The 17,330-nt window shown below is 41.3% G+C and overlaps 1 protein-coding gene across 1 annotated transcript in view; it reads left to right on the top strand.

Annotated features, from left to right (window-relative positions):
- The first annotated feature begins 3,904 nt into the window (after positions 1-3,904).
- Positions 3,905-17,330, top strand: part of ACSBG2 (acyl-CoA synthetase bubblegum family member 2) — a 30,330-nt gene continuing 16,904 nt past the window's right edge. The window contains 6 exon segments of the mRNA XM_074203774.1: positions 3,905-3,985; positions 5,081-5,196; positions 5,198-5,335; positions 8,676-8,764; positions 10,988-11,108; positions 17,250-17,330. Of these exon segments, the coding sequence (XP_074059875.1) occupies positions 3,976-3,985; positions 5,081-5,196; positions 5,198-5,335; positions 8,676-8,764; positions 10,988-11,108; positions 17,250-17,330 (555 nt within the window). The 5' untranslated portion in view covers positions 3,905-3,975.

Raw genomic sequence — 17,330 nt, 5'->3', positions numbered from 1 at the left:
GGTGCCAGTCGATGTATAGAGAACTGCTGCTGGCCAGTTGGTTGGTTGGGTGTTTTGCTTTAATTTTAACTTGCTTTATTTATTTTTTTTGCACAATTAAAAAAATCTGAACTAAACAAACATCAATGATAATAAGTTCTATTGGAGAGAGCAGCAGACCTGGAGTACAGAGGACTGGAGTTCAGATCTAGCCTCAGATACTTGATCAAGTCACTGCCATCTTCCTCAGTTTCCTCATCTGCAAAATGGGGATGGATAATAGCAGGGTTTTTATGAGGATCAGTAAGATCATATTTTAAAACCTTAGCACATGGTAGATACAATATAAATATTAGTTATTTTTATATTTTTGTTTTTCTTTTAAGTATATAATAAATTTAACATATTACTTTGAAAGCTGTCCTGATTGTCTGTGATTCCTTCTGGACTTCCTTCTGTTTTCTTCTGGGCTTTTCAAAAAACATGTTTCAGTCACTTTCTTTTTCTTTCTTTTAGTAACCTAGCTTCCCTGTGCCACCCCACCCTGCCTCTCCTATTAAGGAGGGGAAAAAACAACAACAAGCTTGGAAGACATATGTATACCCAAGCAAAACAAATTCCCACACGCTCCATGTATGAAAACATAGATCTCATTCTGCATCTTGAGTCCCATCCCTCTGTCGGATGCTGCTCCTCCAACTGTTCTGGAATTGTGGTTGCTCCTTATAGTGATCATAAGTCTAAAGTCTTTCTTGTCTTTACCAAGATATTGTTGTATATTTTTTTTCTGGTCCTGCTCTGCATCAGTTCCCATATGTCTTCCAGGTTTCTCTGAAGCCAACTCTTTTGTCATTTCTTATGGTGAAATAATTTTCCGCTGTGTTTATTCCCCAATTGATAGGTACTTTTTTGACTATAAGAAAGAAAGCTGCTATAAATAAGTCCTTTTCCCTTTTCTTTGATCCCCTGGGAGCTTAGGCTTAGGACTAATATCACTGGACCAAAGGGTCTGTAAAATTTCCTAACTATAGGTATTGTTTTAAACTGCTTTCCACTTTACCAACAGTGTATATTAATATGCATGTTTTCCCACAGCCCTTCCAACAGGCATTATTTTCTTTTTTTCATTACCTTTGCCATTATACTGGGTGTAAGGTGGGATTCATGAGATGCTGTATTTCTTTGATTGTTAGTGATTTGGAGCACTTTTCATATACTTGTTTGATTGCTTGTATTTCTTCCTCTCAGAACTTCCTTTTAGTGTTTATCAACTATCTATTGGAAAATGACTTAAGTGTTATGAATTTGAATTAGTTTCTTCTGTGTCTTTGATAGGAGACCTTCATCAGGGAAACATTCTGCAAGGATTTTTTTCCCCTAAACTGTTTCCTTTCTAATTTTAACTGCACTGGTTTTCTTTCTGCCAGCCAGTTTGTCTGGGATAGAGAGTGAATGAAGAAAAATACCATGAATTATGACTAGGAGAGGAGGGTGGGGACCAGATTATAGAGGGCTTAACCTTGTGGGTAAAATAAATTTAATTCTTAAGTTTCTTTGAGGGTTATGAAATGTTTTCCTCACAGTTCTTTGAGCTTGATAGTAACAAAATAGCTCCTTAATCCCATTTTGCAGATGAGTAAATGGTGATGTTCTGGAAGACCTAGGACTTGAACCTATACTTTTTAACTCTTGAATCCATTGTCCTTCTATGTGCCTCCTGTGATGAAGGAGTCAAATGACCAGCATTAAGATCCTAAGTTTCTTAGCATATTGTCCTTTACATACCACATAAGTGTTCAGTGATTAATAGGTGCTTCATGATTAATAAAGTTTTGCAGAGTATCTTAATATTTTTTCATTTGATCCTCATAAGAATCTTATCTCTGAGGTAAGGTATCCCAGATTTATAAGCTCCATTGTACAGATGAGGAAACCTGAACATCAGAGGACAGACTTGCCCATAATATTGCAGTACCAAAGATATGGATTTGAGCTTGGGTTTACCCAACCTCACAGCTAGGATTCTATAATAATTTTATAATAATGAACTAAAAATACTATAAAAGTTAATAGCTTCACTTTTAGTCAGTATGACCTTAAGAGAGTTGGAGAAAATGAGCATCCACTGAGAAGGGAATAGGAGGAGGTAGGAGATGGGGAAACTTTGGGCTATCCCTTAATTGCTCAGTCAGCAGTATTAAAACCTCTTGGAAATGAGGCACTATGTGAAGCGCTGGGGACCCATGGAAATACTACAAAGAACCTCATTGTATTGTAACATGAAAAGAACAGGGTACACATCAGACACAAAGAGAGTAGGTAGAAGGTCTGGAGGGAAAGGCATTAGCAAACAAGGGTCCTGGGAGAGGCCCCTGTAGAGAATGGCCCCAGCTGAGCCTGGAGGGAGTCAAGGAACCAGAGAGATAGAGGCAAGGGGTGAGCATCCCTTGCTGGGGGGTTTACCCCTTTGGATAGGCTGGGGTAGCCTGATCACAGAGTGCAGGAAGGGGAGCAGAGTATAAGGATACTGGGATGATGAGGAGCTGGTTGTGAAGAATTTAGGTCTCATTTTTCAAGGTCATAGGGAGTCATTCATTTGTTAGACCTGTCCTTGAGAAAAACTCACTTCTAGTAGCTGTGTGAGAGAGAAGGGAGACTAATGAAGATCCTGTAGTATCTGAGCTAGGCAAGTGACCAGGTGGGCAGAGCCAAGGATTCTAGTATGGGAGATGTTAATGAATGTCTAAAGGACAAGTCTCAGCTCAGCTGTTGGTGTGAATGGGAGCAAAAAGCTGAGGATGGCACCCAGGGTGGTGAGCTTGGGAGGGTAATGGTGTCTCTAATAATTATAGGGAAATTTGGCAAAAGAGAGGGCTATTTGTTTCAATGGGGAAGGATGGCAGGGGTTGGCAAGGTAATAAATTCTGTTTTGGATATGTTGAGTTGGAGATCCTGTAGGAACATGCAGTTCAAGATGTCCAAAAGGAAGTTGGTGCTCAGGAGAGAGATGAGGGCTGGATATGGAGATCTGGGAACCATCAGCAGAGCGATGATCATTGAACTCTGGGAGTTGATGAGATCTCCAGTGGTAATCAATCACCAGAGCCAGGATCCAGCCCAGCTCTTTCTCGAATCCAAAGTTCTGTTCTCTCTAGCCTCCCAGTCTAGTCTCCTGATTTTACAAATCAGGAAATGGAAATAAAAAACAATTAAGATCCTAATAGCTAGTGTTCAGAGAGGGGTCCCAAGATAGAGTCTTGGTGGCTATCCTTAATTAGTGATGTGAATTAAAAAGCTAAGAAAGGAAACTGAGAATGAACTGTCCAAAAAGTAGGAGAGACGAGAGAGTAGTGTCGTGAAGGAAATATCCCAGAGGAGAAGGTTGTGTCCAGTGCTTTGGTCACTTTGGAGAGAGTTTCAGCTGAAGAGTAAGGTTGGAAATCTGATAGTTTAGAAGAGAATGGCTTTTTCATCAAGTTTACCTGAAGAGAGTTATAGAATGATTGCTCTGGGATGGTAGGACCAAGCGAAGTTTTTAAGGTTGAGGAAGATATGGTTGCATTTGGAGGCAGCAGGGAAGCAGCCAATATATATGGAAATGGGAGTTGAGAGAGTGAATGCTGTGATGCTGATGGGGTGGGGTGGGGACAACAGTAATGATGAAGATGGGAGGGAATGGGATCAGACATGCTTGTAGAAGGGTTAGCCTTGCCAAGCAGAAGGAAATCATGGAGAGTGGGGAAAGGCTTATGAGATGAGAAGGGAGAAGAGGAAACTCTCTTTGCTGAGGTCTTCATCTTGGTTCCTTAGCTCAGAGGGTCTGTGGAAGGTTTGGGGGAAGGAACAAAGGTTTGGAATAGCTGCTGTGAGTCTCTTATCTTCATTTTCAATCTTTGCCTTTCAGGCCCGTGAAGAACGGTATCCATGTTCCAGAAAAGGATAAAAACTGAGACTACTCAAGAAAAAGAATCACAGGCAGAAACCCATCAACCAAAAATGGAGGAAAGTAAGGAGAGTGGGGCAGGGCAGTGGTAGAACAAGGAGGGAGGACACTTGAGGCTCCAGAATTGTTGATTTGATATACCCAGGAATTGAGAAAGATCCCCATGGACCTACTTACATTTGAGATACTCGAGCACCTATCATTTTTAATCCTGTGTAGGGTTTAATGGAAGGAGCCCTAGATTTTTAGGCTTCTGAGTTCAAATCTAGACTCAAACACTTAATAGTTATTTGGTCCTGGACAAGGTAATTAACCCTGCTTGCCCCAGTTTCCCTCATTTCCTTTTCCATCTCATCTTGAGCTAGAGGAGGAAATACCAAACCATTCTTAATATCTTTGCTAAGAACACCCTAAAGGGGGTCCATGGAGAGTATGGTCGTGACTGATTAGCAACCTAGATAGGGCCTGACTAGATCAGAAACAGTGGGACTACCTTTATCAAATGATTCAAAAGAAATGTGAAATGCACAAATTTAGAGAATCTACCCCAAATGTTCACTTGGCCTATTTGTGCCCAACCTGTGGTAGAGCATTGGTCTGATCAGACACAGTTGGACACACTGTGACTTCACTCTAACATAGGGACATCATTTTGGTCCTCTTTGAGAAGGAAGGATAACAGCCAACTAACCAGCCCTTTCAACTTTGTCATTATCATTCTGAATATTTCACCTTTGTTTTGGTCAGCCATAGAACATTTATTAAATATCCACTATATTATAGGCACTCAGGTAACTGTTGAAGATACAAAGAAAAACAAATGGCATGATTTCTGCCCTCAGAGAGCTTGCATTTTGAGAGGGGGGAGGGGGAATCAAAATCTACATGCAATGGCATACGGAGCAGAAAAAAGGTCTATAACTTCCCTTATTCTCATCTGCTCATTCTGGAACTTGGTTCTCTTGTCACCATTATCCCAGGACCTCATCCTTATTTTGATCCTGTCCTACATGGTCTTGCCTACCTCCTGCCTATCTTTAGAAAACCCGAATTGGATGAGTTTGCTGTGCAGCTGCCCAGGGTTTCTTTAGGCTGTTGGTTCACACAATTTCCCCTGTCGTCCCTTCCCATTGGATGACCCTTTGATTCCATTGGCAGTGGCTCATGGTGGATCCCCAAAAAAGGGTAATCCTCTCTGGACCGTTCAGCGGAATGGAGAAGTCCAACTAAGGATGGAGAAGTTTGGCCCTGGGAGTGAGCTGCCAATGACCGTTTCATCAGTTTGTGAGGGAATCTGTCCAAAAATATGGAGAGTACATGGCCCTTGGATCAAAAATTGGAGATGATTGGCACATGCTATCTTACAGACAGTATTACAGAGAGTGCTGGAAAGCTGCTAAGTCTTTTCTCAAGGTAAGTCAGTGTTTCTTCCTTTACATGTTGGCAAAAGTAAGTTAAGGACTGATCTCCGCCGGGTGGGATGACTATTTGTTGGATGGGATGGTTGCTGAGATCCCTCCCAGCTTTGAAACCCTAAGCTGCTGTAACTCATAAGGTTACTTGCTTCATCTTTAAAAATAACCAGACTTCTTAACAATTTTTCCCCATCCCTGTATGGACCCAGTGATGAGTTGCATGTCTGCAACTAAAGAGTATCTCACTAGAATTCCTGGAGTTTTCCCAACCATGTTAACTGTGGAGTAAGGATTTTATTTTATTTTATTATTTTGTTAAGGATTTTATTTATTTTATTAAGGATTTTATTTTAGCCACAGAAACTCTGGAAGACAGAAGTTGACAAAGATGCATGGGATAGAGCTTGCATTCACAGGAGTGTCTGCACTGTGAAGTTGTGAAATGGTAGTTTCACTAAAGAAAGCCAATAAAATAAGGATTAAAGCCCCAAGCCAAATCATGTCATCTGAAATGTTCCCCTGTGGGAGCTCTCTAATCTTCAAGGTACAAGTTCTAGTTCACAAAGTTGGACATGCCTTCTAGACCTGGGACATCAGGGATGGGCATCAGGCCAGAGAGATGTCAAGGGCAATTCACATTTTTATTGTACTTTGTTTTTAAAGCAATGACTCTCCAAGGAAAGAGAGGTAGGGCAAGTATGGTTCTTAGCTCCATTTTAGAGATAGAGAAATCGAGTTTCAGAGTAGTCAACTCACTTGAGAGTCACCTGACTCCCTCTGGAGGTCCTAGGGGATCTCCAAGGTCATCTGATAATCTTGTCTACCAGATGGAATGTAGGGGAGGCACTGTGCGCATCAGAATGTTCCCATTTTTACAAATAAGGTGAGCCAAGTTGGGCAGAGGCTCAGTAAGTAGTTTTCTTGTCTAGGGATACATGGATACCTGGTTAGTAATCAATCACCAGAGCCAGCATCCAGCTCAGCTCTCTCTCGAATCCCAAGTTCTGCTCTCTCTAGCCTCCCAAGTCTAGTCTCCTGATGTTACAAATCAGGAAATGGAGATGAAAACAATTAAGATCCTAACAGCTAGTGTTCAGAGAGAGCTTTTCAAGCCTGCGCTTTTCTGGGTGATTGCAAGAATACCTCATAACCATCTTGTTATTTGTAACACAGGTGTGGTTCTCCTTTTATAGCCCAGGAAAGCTCAGGTATTGTGAGACACAGAGCTCATATCAACTTCAAACCCAAGTATTCTTCATTGTTCTCAGGAAGTTGGTGATCTTAAGCCTTCTGGGCAGACCAGATGAACATTTTTCCATTACAGTTTTCAGGCCTCAGGATCTGCCAAGGATGCCTTTGTTGAATGCCTGTTTACCTTGGCTTCCCTGTTCCCGTGATTGGGATCACCCAGGTTTCCAAAACAAATGAAACACAAAGCAGGGTTTCCCTTTGAGCAAAGAATGATAATCCAGGACCCCATGTTAGTACTTTGGTCATTGTTCCATGAGCCCTGAGAAAGAGGTGCTCCTCAGTTTGGTTAACCCCATGTGTATTTTGAGCTTATAGGAAGTGTCTGGGCACCTGAAGCTAAGCTGTCAGGGCAGCTCTGACCCCTGCCCATATGGCAGATGGTCTCTTCTCCCCTGCATCATAGCTGCTTGGAGCCAGACTAGCCCCTGGCAGCCTCCTCTTTTTACAGTTGGAGAGTTGAGGTCCACAGAGGAGAGGCAGCAGGTCCAGACCAAGAATCGAGTATGATTTCTTCTCCCTCCTTTTCCTCTCAAAGTTGGATCTGCCTAGAGATGTGTGGAGATGAGGCAGCCACATCTACTGGGAAAGTGCCCTGAGTGGGTGTTGGGGAGACTTGAATCTAAGTTCTGATTCTGCCGTGAACTCCCAGGGTCACTTTTTCTAAGTGGCTGCTTCTCCCTAGGCCTTAGCTGTCTCAGCTGTTAGATGAGGGGTCAGACTCCTTGTAGTCCTTCTGTTCCTAAAGACTTGAGTCTGGTGTCAGGGCTACAATTTTGGAAGGGACATTTCTAAATCCTCCTACCTGGGAGGACCTAAGAAGAGTGGTGAACACCCTCTGCTGGGAAAGTGGGGATTTGGATGAGAAGCCCTCTAAGGGTCATTTTTAAACCTCTAATCCAGAAGTCTGGGGTCCTGGACAAGGATGGATTTGGAGGAAGGGGGAAGTGAATTGAAAAATGAGAGAGAGTCTAGGTGGTCGTCAACTAGTCAGGGAGGAAAAGGGGAAGAGAGAATTGGCAGGAAGATTGTGGGCAGAGAGGAAGAGGTGCCTGTGATTTCCCAGGCTCTTAATAGCCCTGTAATCTTTTCAGGAGGCAGTCACTTGCACTATATTTCCTCATTCATAAAAAGAGGATGATCATTGTTGACAGGCAGCTAGAATGACAGACCTGAGTTCAAATCCAGCCTCAGACTCTCACTTGCTGGGGTGATACTAACACTTAAACCATCCTCTTCTTCCTCGTCTGTAAAATGAGGATAATAATACTCTCTGCCTCTCAGGGTTATTGTGAGGATCAAATATTTATAAAATACTTTCATATAAAAAATATAAAATACTTTTATATAAAAATAATATAACAATATTTAAATGCTATATAATGCCAACTATTATTATTATTATTACTTAATAGAATTATTACTTAACCTTTATGGAGGCAGCTAGGTGGTACAGTGGATGGAGCATTGGGTCTGGACAGGAAGACCTGAGTTCAAATCCAGCTTGGACACTGGGCCAGTTTTAACCCTTTTTTGCCTCAGTTTCCTCATCTGTCAGATGAGCTGGAGAAGGAAGTAGCAACCTCTCCAGTATTATTTGCCAAGAAAACCTCAAATGGTATCACAAAGTGATAGCCGTGATGAAATGACTGAACAACAACAAAAACTATAGGGAATGGGAAGAAAGTAGTTTATAAACTTTAAAACTCCACAGAAATGCTACTTGGAATTTCCTTACTATCATAATTAAAAAGCAGTCAGAGAACTTTGATCTGAAGATAGTAAAGGGAAAGGAGTGGCCCCCAGGGGTGCTAGAAACTTAAGATCATTGACCAAATTCTAGACCTTGTATCCATCTCCCCTTGCAGAGAGCCCATGCTTTGCTTTCTGTAGGTGCTTAATAATTAGGTGAGTGACATGGTGATTTGATGGGACCAGACGCTTGGATGGAGCAGGTGCAATCAGGTTCCATGTTATCAGCATGTGGATAGGGGTAGATATGTTGTTTTGTGTGATGTCTGAGAAGAAAGATTTCCCTCCTTTGTGGTCTGTGGGCCGCATCTAAGATCCCTCTGTCTGTGTTTCTCCAGCTTGGCCTTGAGCGCTTCCACGGTGTGGGGATCCTGGGATTTAATTCTGCAGAATGGCTCATCGCTGACATTGGCGCCATTTTCGCTGGGTAAGGGTGTCCATGAGACTGGAGTATCTCCTGGTCAAGCCCTGGTACTTGGTGTTCAAAGACATCTCTTAACAATGGCAAGCCAACTTCCAAGTATGAGGCCCCTCTAATTATTGCCCTTCAGTCTCTGATTGAAAAAGGCAGAATTTTGAGATTATTTGGCAGTCTGCTTCATGCCCATGGGCCTTCACTCTGCTTCCTGAACTCCCTGAAAACCCCCTTTAAAAGATGTCTTAGTCCTCAGCCTTTTGAGAAGGAAGCTGCTCACCTACCCTAAGGATTAGTCCTGTTTAAGTAAGAGACCTTTCAGAATATCCTAGCTGATGGGGCCCCAAGTTTCTTCAACCAACACCCCATTTCCTTTCATTCCCTTGACCCATAAAAAGGTCAGTGGTCACTGTTTTGAGTCTAGGCATCCTGCTGTAGCCTGGTCTAAAGGTGATTTTTAATCAGTTTGCTCCCTTTTAAAAAGTGATTAATTTCAGTGCTTGGTGATGATTTATATTTAAATTAATTTCAGCATACAAAAGTTTGTGGCATTTTAGTCACTCTTAAGTCTATCAGAATTTTTTCCCTCTCAGTCTTCTCTGTCTCTCATGTGGTCATAAGTAATGTGGACTTCATTCTTCTGACTGCTTTTTTTCCACTCTGAATTATTTCATAAAGACCTTTCCATGCATCTTTATATTGTATTTTTTTTATTTCACCATTACTCTGTTGTCACAAATAATATGACTAATAAAAATCTTTGAACAGATAACTCTTTTGGAAGGAGGAGAAGGGAGGTCTGATAATTAAACTTTAAGGTTCTCTTCCTAGCAATTAAATTAATGACTCCACAAAGCATGTGTTCTATCAGAATGATTTCTGATCAGATTCTATAAGTATCTAACTTATTCATCCAACACCTCCCCAATCATTTTACACACGCACACACACACACACACACACACACACACACACGCAGAGAACTTCATTTTTTGCTATTATATATAAAATTGCTATGAATAATTTTGTAGATAGTAATGCAAAAATTTTTATTAAAACATTTTATTATGACACATTTATAAAACTGGACAAAGTCAAAGTTCCCGAGAACTGTTTAGCAAAACAATCTAAAGAGTAATCATGCAGACCTTACAATAAGGTAGTTTACTGTTTGTTTAAAACAAAGTTGTACACTTTTATTTTAATTATTGTTCATACTATCTATTTTTAAAATCTGTTTTGTTCCTGTTCTTTGATATAAATTTTCTATAATTGGCACTATGTATGTAGGGTTTTTTTTTTTTACAATTCTTTGATGTAAGTCTTCCCACTTTTAAAATTTTTTTTACATTTGTTCCTTATGGTAGAGTAGCAGTCCCTTACATTCACACACCTTGTTTTTTGTTCACTCATACTCTAACCTTTGAGTACAAGGTAGTGTTAATTTGACTGTACCAAGAGGGGTTTTTTCCTTGTCAGTAACCTCCATGAAATTCCTTAATAGTGGGACCATTGGGTCAAAGATAGGAACAATGTTTTTCATCTAGAATTTCACATTGTTTTCCAGAACAGTTGGAACAATGTACAGCTCCACTAGCTGTGAATAACCATTCCTATTTTCCCACAGCCCAATCAACACTGAATCTTTCCATCTTGGTCATTTTTATGGGTGGGTTGGGATGATATCTCAAACTGAATTAACTTTGATTCTCTGTTAGCAAATTTGAGCATTTTTTAAGTTATAATTTCATAGGTTCATAGATATAGAGCCAGAAGACCATTTAGTTCACTTTACAGATGGAGAAACAGAGACTGAGAGAAAATGAATAAGTTGCCCAGGTTCACATAAGTAGTGAGAGGCAGAATTGGAATCCAGGTAGTTATTGGGTGTGTGTGTGTGTGTGTGTGTGTATTTATATATTTATATATGCATATATATATATATATATGCATGTGTGTTTGTGGGGGGGGGCTTAATGGTTTGTTTCTGTCTTTTGTCTACTTTGATAAGAATTCCTCTCCCCTTCCCCCTTTTTAGTTGGACAAGTTTTAATATAATTGCTGTCACACAGTACAACTATAATCACACAAATAGAATTTCCTCCTTTGGGGGTAAAGTAACTCAACTTCAAGATGGTATAATTTCAAGATAAATACTCTCCTCAGGGTTCAAGAGAAGAGTGGGCAAGTACTGACTTTACCCATTCTAAGGACCTTTTTGTGTTTTCCTCACAGGGGATTGGCTGTTGGCATTTATACTACCAATTCTCCTGAGGCTTGTGAGTACGTCATTAACCACTCAAAGATAAATATCTTGGTGGTGGAAAACAATATGCAGTTACAGAAGATTCTCCAGGTAACCAGAAACCAACCTTGCTTCTGACACTATTGACTTTGCTCAGTGACTTTTGAGTCCCCTCAGAGATTCTGACCTCTCCCAAACGGGAACTGAGTGTCAGTGGGCTATAGGGACAAGAACTCTGGATTGGAGTTCAGGAGACCCATAAACTCTTGAGTTGGAGTGCTTTCAGGAGACTCAAAAGCACATCCCTGGTTCAGCTGGTTGCTCGGTTTCACCTAAAGTAAATTCCTATTAGTAGGAGTCTTTGGTTCCTCTAACAACACCATCCCATATTTTTCTAACTCCTTACAACTAAATACTCTCCTGTTATAGCATTCTCAAAGGGAAGGTAGTGTTTGCTTGACTATCCCCAAGATGGGAAGGCTTATGATTAATACAGACCAGAACTAATAAACAGTAAAGCATCATCCAATGTCTATGCTACTGCTTCACATAAGATCCTAGAACAACTTGCCCCAACCAGGATCAGAATGAAAATCTTCTCAACAACATCAATTAGTCAATAATTGTGCAATGCATTTATTAAGCATCTGCTAGATGCTAGTCCCTGAGGACAGACAAAAATCAAGCAGTCCCTCCTCCCATGGACCTTAACATTATATCAGAGAAACAACACAGACCCATATATGTACAAAATATGCAAAGTGAATATGAGACAGTTTTTTTTTCCCCTTTCGATGGGAGGCAGTACTAGTGGCTGGGATGGAGGTGGCAGAAGTTAGGAAAGGCCTTAGGAGCTAGGAAGGTAGGACTCGCTTGACCTTGGAAGGAAGCCAGGGAAACTAAGAGATGTAAGATGGGAGCAGGGAGAGCTATACCAAATAGAGGAGTTGGTATTCCATTCCAGACTGCAAAACCACCTAGTGGCCCCCCAACCATACTTGAACAAGATTCTCCTCTACAACATTAATTACCAATGGCCCAACCACCTTTTTCTTGAAACTACCTCCTAAAACAACCCAGGCCGTTTTTTGGAATCTGGCTTATTTATTAGACCTTCCATCAGGCCTACAGCTTTCCACCCACAGCAATTAGGTTCTGTCCTCTAGGGTCAAACAGAATGAGTTTTACACCTCTTCCTCACAACAGCCCTTCAGATAATTTGAAGACAGGGGCAACTGGGTGGTGCAATGGCCCTGGAATCAGAAGGACCTGAGTTCAAATGTGACCTCACACTTAATAGTTACTTAGCTGTGTGACCTTGGGCAAATGACTTGATCCCATTGCTTTAAAAAAATCAACCAACAAACAGATAATTGAAGACAGCCATCATATACCCCTTTTCACTTTTCCAGGCCAGATATCAATTCCACCAACCCAGTCTTCCTTGTAGCCTATTCTCTGGGCTTTTTTACTATTTTAATTTCCCTCCTCTTACATGTATTCCAGATTATCTCTCTTTCCTAAAATATGGGACTTAGACCTGAATACATAACTTCAGGTGTGATCTAGTCAAGGCAGAGAATGGGCTGGGTGATTGTTGAGGTTAGTGAGGTGCTGGATTACCATTTTCTTCATTCTGGATATTGTACATCTCAGGACCACCTAAAGTCACATTAGTGTTTTGTTTTTTTGGTACTCACATCTCACTCCTGAGTCATTTTGAGTCTATTGTCACCACATCTAGATCCTTCTTCCAGTGGCCTCTTGTTGGCCCCACCTCCTCCTTCTCTGAAGCCGAATTAGACTCCCTTTTAATCTCAGAATTTATTAGATTTGTCCCATTGTATCCAACCTTTCTCATTTTGGATTTTGTCCTGTCACCCAACAAGTTTGCAACCTCTCCTGGCTTCTTGTTATGCATAGATTTTGAGAGAGAGAGAGAATGTAAATAAACTACGGGTACATGGGAGATACAGACAAGCAATCAGCCTGGTTGGGTTGGAGTACCTGGCATGCAAAGGGCCAAATTATAGAGACACAAGGATACACAAGGAAACAAAAATTTTTTCTCAAATGCTTCACTGAAATCCAGGTCTACTCTTCTCTGACCATAGCTTTTTTTTTTTTCCCTAATCTTAGTGAGTCCTTTTAGTCATATCTGACTCTTCATGACCCCATTTGGCAAATATGATGATTTGTCATTTCCTTCTCTGGTTCATTTTATAGTTGAGGAAGCTGAGGCAAACAGGGTTAAGAAACTTACCCAGGATCACACAGTTAATAAATGTTATTTGATCTACCAGTCTGGTAATCCTGTTGAAAAGTGAAATGAGGTTTGTCTGGTATGTTTTTTTTTTCTGAATGTAGCCATGTTGGTGCTAATTAATTTCCAGAGAGAGGGAAGTCTGGTATAATGGCTAGAGTATTGGATTTGGAAGAACTGAGTTTAAATTCCACCTCCTAAAGATTCTAGCTCTGTTGTTATAGACAACTCATTAAGCACTCAAATCTTTAGTTTTTTCATATAAAAATGAGACTAATATTTACACTACCTTAAGTCTCAAGGGGGTTGTTGTAAGGATGGTATTTTGCAGCCACTAAAATGCTATAGAAACATGAGCTACTCTTTCTCACTAAACATTCTTTAGTATTACATTCTAGGATTTTGCTACCAACTGGAGTTCTTAGTTTGAAGATTCTGATCTCTTAGGAAAAGGAACAGTTTTGTGTCTGTTGACTCTGAGCCACTTTTTTCTGTTTTAAGATATTTTTTTTAGAGCTTAGCACTGACATGTCAGTCCTCCCAATATTCTGAGATGTGAGGTTCACCAGATTCATCAAGGGTTTCTTTCTTCTTACTGATCTTCTATTTCAACTATTTGTTAACCTTTTCTTTCTGTCCTTCCCAGACCTGGGATCATTCTTTCTCTGAAAAGCAAACTGAAGGGGTGGCTAGGTGGTGCAATGGATAAAGCACGGGCCCTGGAGTCAGGAGTACCTGGGTTCAAATCCGGTCTCAGACACTTAATAATTACCTAGCTGTGTGGCCTTGGGCAAGCCACTTAACCCCATTTGCCCTGCAAAAAAACCAACAACAACAACAAAAAAACCTAAGGAAAAAAAAGAAAAGCAAACTGAAGCAAATTAGGGATAAGTAGTTGTGCTTTCTTCCTACTGTCTGATATGATTATTTTATCTTCCTTGAAAAGCAAGTGATCCTATTCTTACTTTGATCATGCTTTAGCCCATTTTCTATCTCATTTCTTAACTAGCCTTAATCACTCAGTGGCTGTTGCCTCAAGCAAACTGAGACCTGTTAAAGATCTTAGCTTAGAAAGGGTGAGGTCTCCTTCTGCATCCAGGGCCACCTCTAGTTGTCCTGATCCATATCTGCCCCTAGACCCAGATTGCTCTAGAGGAGAGAGGCTGGTGACTTTGAACAGCTCTCTTTCACTTAAATCTAGTTCACTTTTATGTCTTGGCATCACCTCCCAGATAACTTGGCCTTCTAGAACAAGGTCAAACAAGAACAGCAACATCAACTTAAAATCCCTTCCTCTCCCAGGGCCTTAGATGATCTCTAAAGTTTTTTTCAACTCTAGAGCCATAATTCTGTGATTACAGTTCCCTCCTAACCCTGATCTTCCCAGTACTGATGTCATCCTTTCCATCTCTGCCTGTTTGTGTTCTAGCTCTGACATCAGCAGGAAGCATGGCTTCCTGGCTATGTGACCCTGGGCAAGTCACTTTTCCCCTCTTTACCTCAGTTTCCTCATCTGTTCAATGAGTTGGAGGAGGAAATGGCAAATGATTCCAGTAACCTTGCTAGGAAAACTCCAAGTGGGATCACAGAGTTGGATACTATTGAAATGAATGAACAACAAGAGATCCCTTCTAACTCTGTGCTTGGAAGATTTTCAGTGAAAATACATAAATTCAGAAACAATTCACCAGGGGAATATATGTGCAAAAGAAAGCTGCCTACTTTCAAACTGAGTAATCTGTAATGAGGCAGCAAGTCCCAGAAGATAGAGGGTAGAACCGGGGGTCTGGAATCAGTCTTGGATTTCAGTTTCAACTCACATTTAACTAGCTTTTTGGCCATGGACCAGTCATAATCTTCCTACTCAAAAACTCCTGTGGCCAACTCTTTCATCATACATCATATATAAAATACTCTTTAAAGTTTGTTATAACCTGGCATCTTCCTACCTTCCTAGACTTTTTTGTTTTTAGGTTTTTGCAAGGCAATGGGGTTAGGTGGCTTGCCCAAGGCCACACAGCTAGGTAATTATTAAGTGTCTGATGCCAGATTTGAACTCAGGTACTACTGACTCCAGGGCTGGTGCTCTATCCACTACACCACCTAGTGGCCCCTTCCTAGACTTTTTAACTCTGCATTCCCTATCCTGTACTTTATAATGCAGTGACCCTGGCCTCCATGGTTTCTTTGAACCTCTATTTCCAACTTGGTGGCTATCCTCCCCACACCTTGAATACTCTTGCCTCATCACCTATACCTCTGGACTTCCTTCCAGACTCAACTCCACCTTCTGGAAGAGGTCTTTCCTTCAACCTCTTCTTCCCATCTTCCTAGACACTTCTATTACCTCCTCTTTGAGATTATGTACATATTTCATATACCTATATGTCTTTTTTGCTTATAGCTGTTGGTATGTCATCTCTCCCATTAGATTGGAAGCTCCTTGAGGGCAGAGACTTTATTTTTGTCTTTCTTTGTATCCCCCAGAAATTAGCACAGTTTCTGATTCATAGTAAGCACTTCTTGACGGGTCAACCTTGGCACAGCTGTGAAATGGGAATGATCATAGAGGTTGATAACCACCAAATAGTGTCATCATGAGGTTCAGCTGTGGTCCTTGGAGAATTTTAATATCGTGTATCTTTTTTCCTCACCTTGGGCATAACTTAGTCATTTCCAGGTAGGTAACTAGTCCTTCCTGTCTGACCTTCTCCTGGCCCCCTAGGAAGCTGGCATCTTTTATACCAGAGGACTGTTGCCTTGACCTGGAATTGCTTGTTCTGTCCAGTGCCCTCTGGGCCATGATCATTCGTCCAGATGTACTGAGCCATTCATTGATTTTTGGACAGTTTCGAATGCTCTGCTCCCAATCTTGTGAACCCACAGGGTTGCAGAAACCCCTGAAGAGTCCTTTAGGCCATCTGGTCTGTGGATGAGGAAACAGAGGCCTGTCCACTGGCACCAGTCACAGAGCTAGTTGGCTGCAGAAACAATTCAAACCTAGGTCTTCTGATCCTAAGCCCAGAATTCTTCATTCCACTTAGCTACTAGACTGGAGAGAACTTGAGTTCTCCCTGCTCTCTCTCTGGAGGGTGAGGAGATAAAGAAAACAACTATAAATGCTTAAGGGTCCCCCGCCCCCAGAAACCAGTACAACAAATATGGCTTAAGGATTTGTCCTGTGAATGCCAGGGTTATTTCCCCTATCACCCCAGAATTCACTATCCTTGAAGATGTTGCTGTCAATGAAATATTTAACCTGTAGCAGAGTCTATGTATGAGCTGCTTGAAGGTAGGGATTTTTTATTGTTGTCTTTGGGGCCCCAGCACCCAGTGTGCTAGCATATAGTAGGACACTTAATAAATACTCATGGAAGGATTGATTGTTATTTAGAGGAGGAAAAGAGGGAGGAAGTGACTCATCACTTGAAATGGAGAGAAATCTTACTGGGTCAGGCTTGTAGGCAGCAGCAGCAGCAGCAGGAGCAGCAGCAGCAGCATTTCTATAAGTGTTTTATTTAGCCCTGGATTCTGTGCTTGCCAGAGCCTCCTAGTAGGGGATATCTGAGGGCCAGCTAGGGCCTTGGCATCATGAATATGGGACAGATCAGAGTCAACAAAGATGGTTGTACTTGGAAAAGTGAGAAGTTGGGAGTGGCAATAGGGTAGAATGTGTCTTCAGTTACATGAAGGAGTGATGGGGGTAAAGGGAAAGTGTCCTGAGATAGGAAGTCTGGACCAATGAAATTGGGGCTAGGAGGGAGAGGTAGCACAATTCTGTCTCAGTATAAGGGAGCACTTACTAGAAAGGGGAGGTAATGAGTTCCTTGTCTAGAAGAGACCATTGAGAGATTATAGGATCCTCTTTCAGGGTTATAAGCTCTACTTTTTATCACCAGCATCATCACATTTCTTGGCCTCAATCTCTTGGCTTTAGATCCTGTGACCCTCTGACTTTGATATTGAGAACCTGTCAAATTCCTTTTCAGGTTAAGGAGAAATTAAGTTACCTGAAAGCAATTATCCAGTACAGAGGAGTAATCAAAGAGAACATGCCGGACATTTATTCC

This window comes from Macrotis lagotis, chromosome X, assembly GCF_037893015.1.
Source record: "Macrotis lagotis isolate mMagLag1 chromosome X, bilby.v1.9.chrom.fasta, whole genome shotgun sequence".
NCBI classification, from domain to species: domain Eukaryota; kingdom Metazoa; phylum Chordata; class Mammalia; order Peramelemorphia; family Peramelidae; genus Macrotis; species Macrotis lagotis.
The sequence above is the reverse complement of the archived record's forward strand: the minus strand, read 5'-3'. Positions and strand labels throughout refer to the sequence as shown.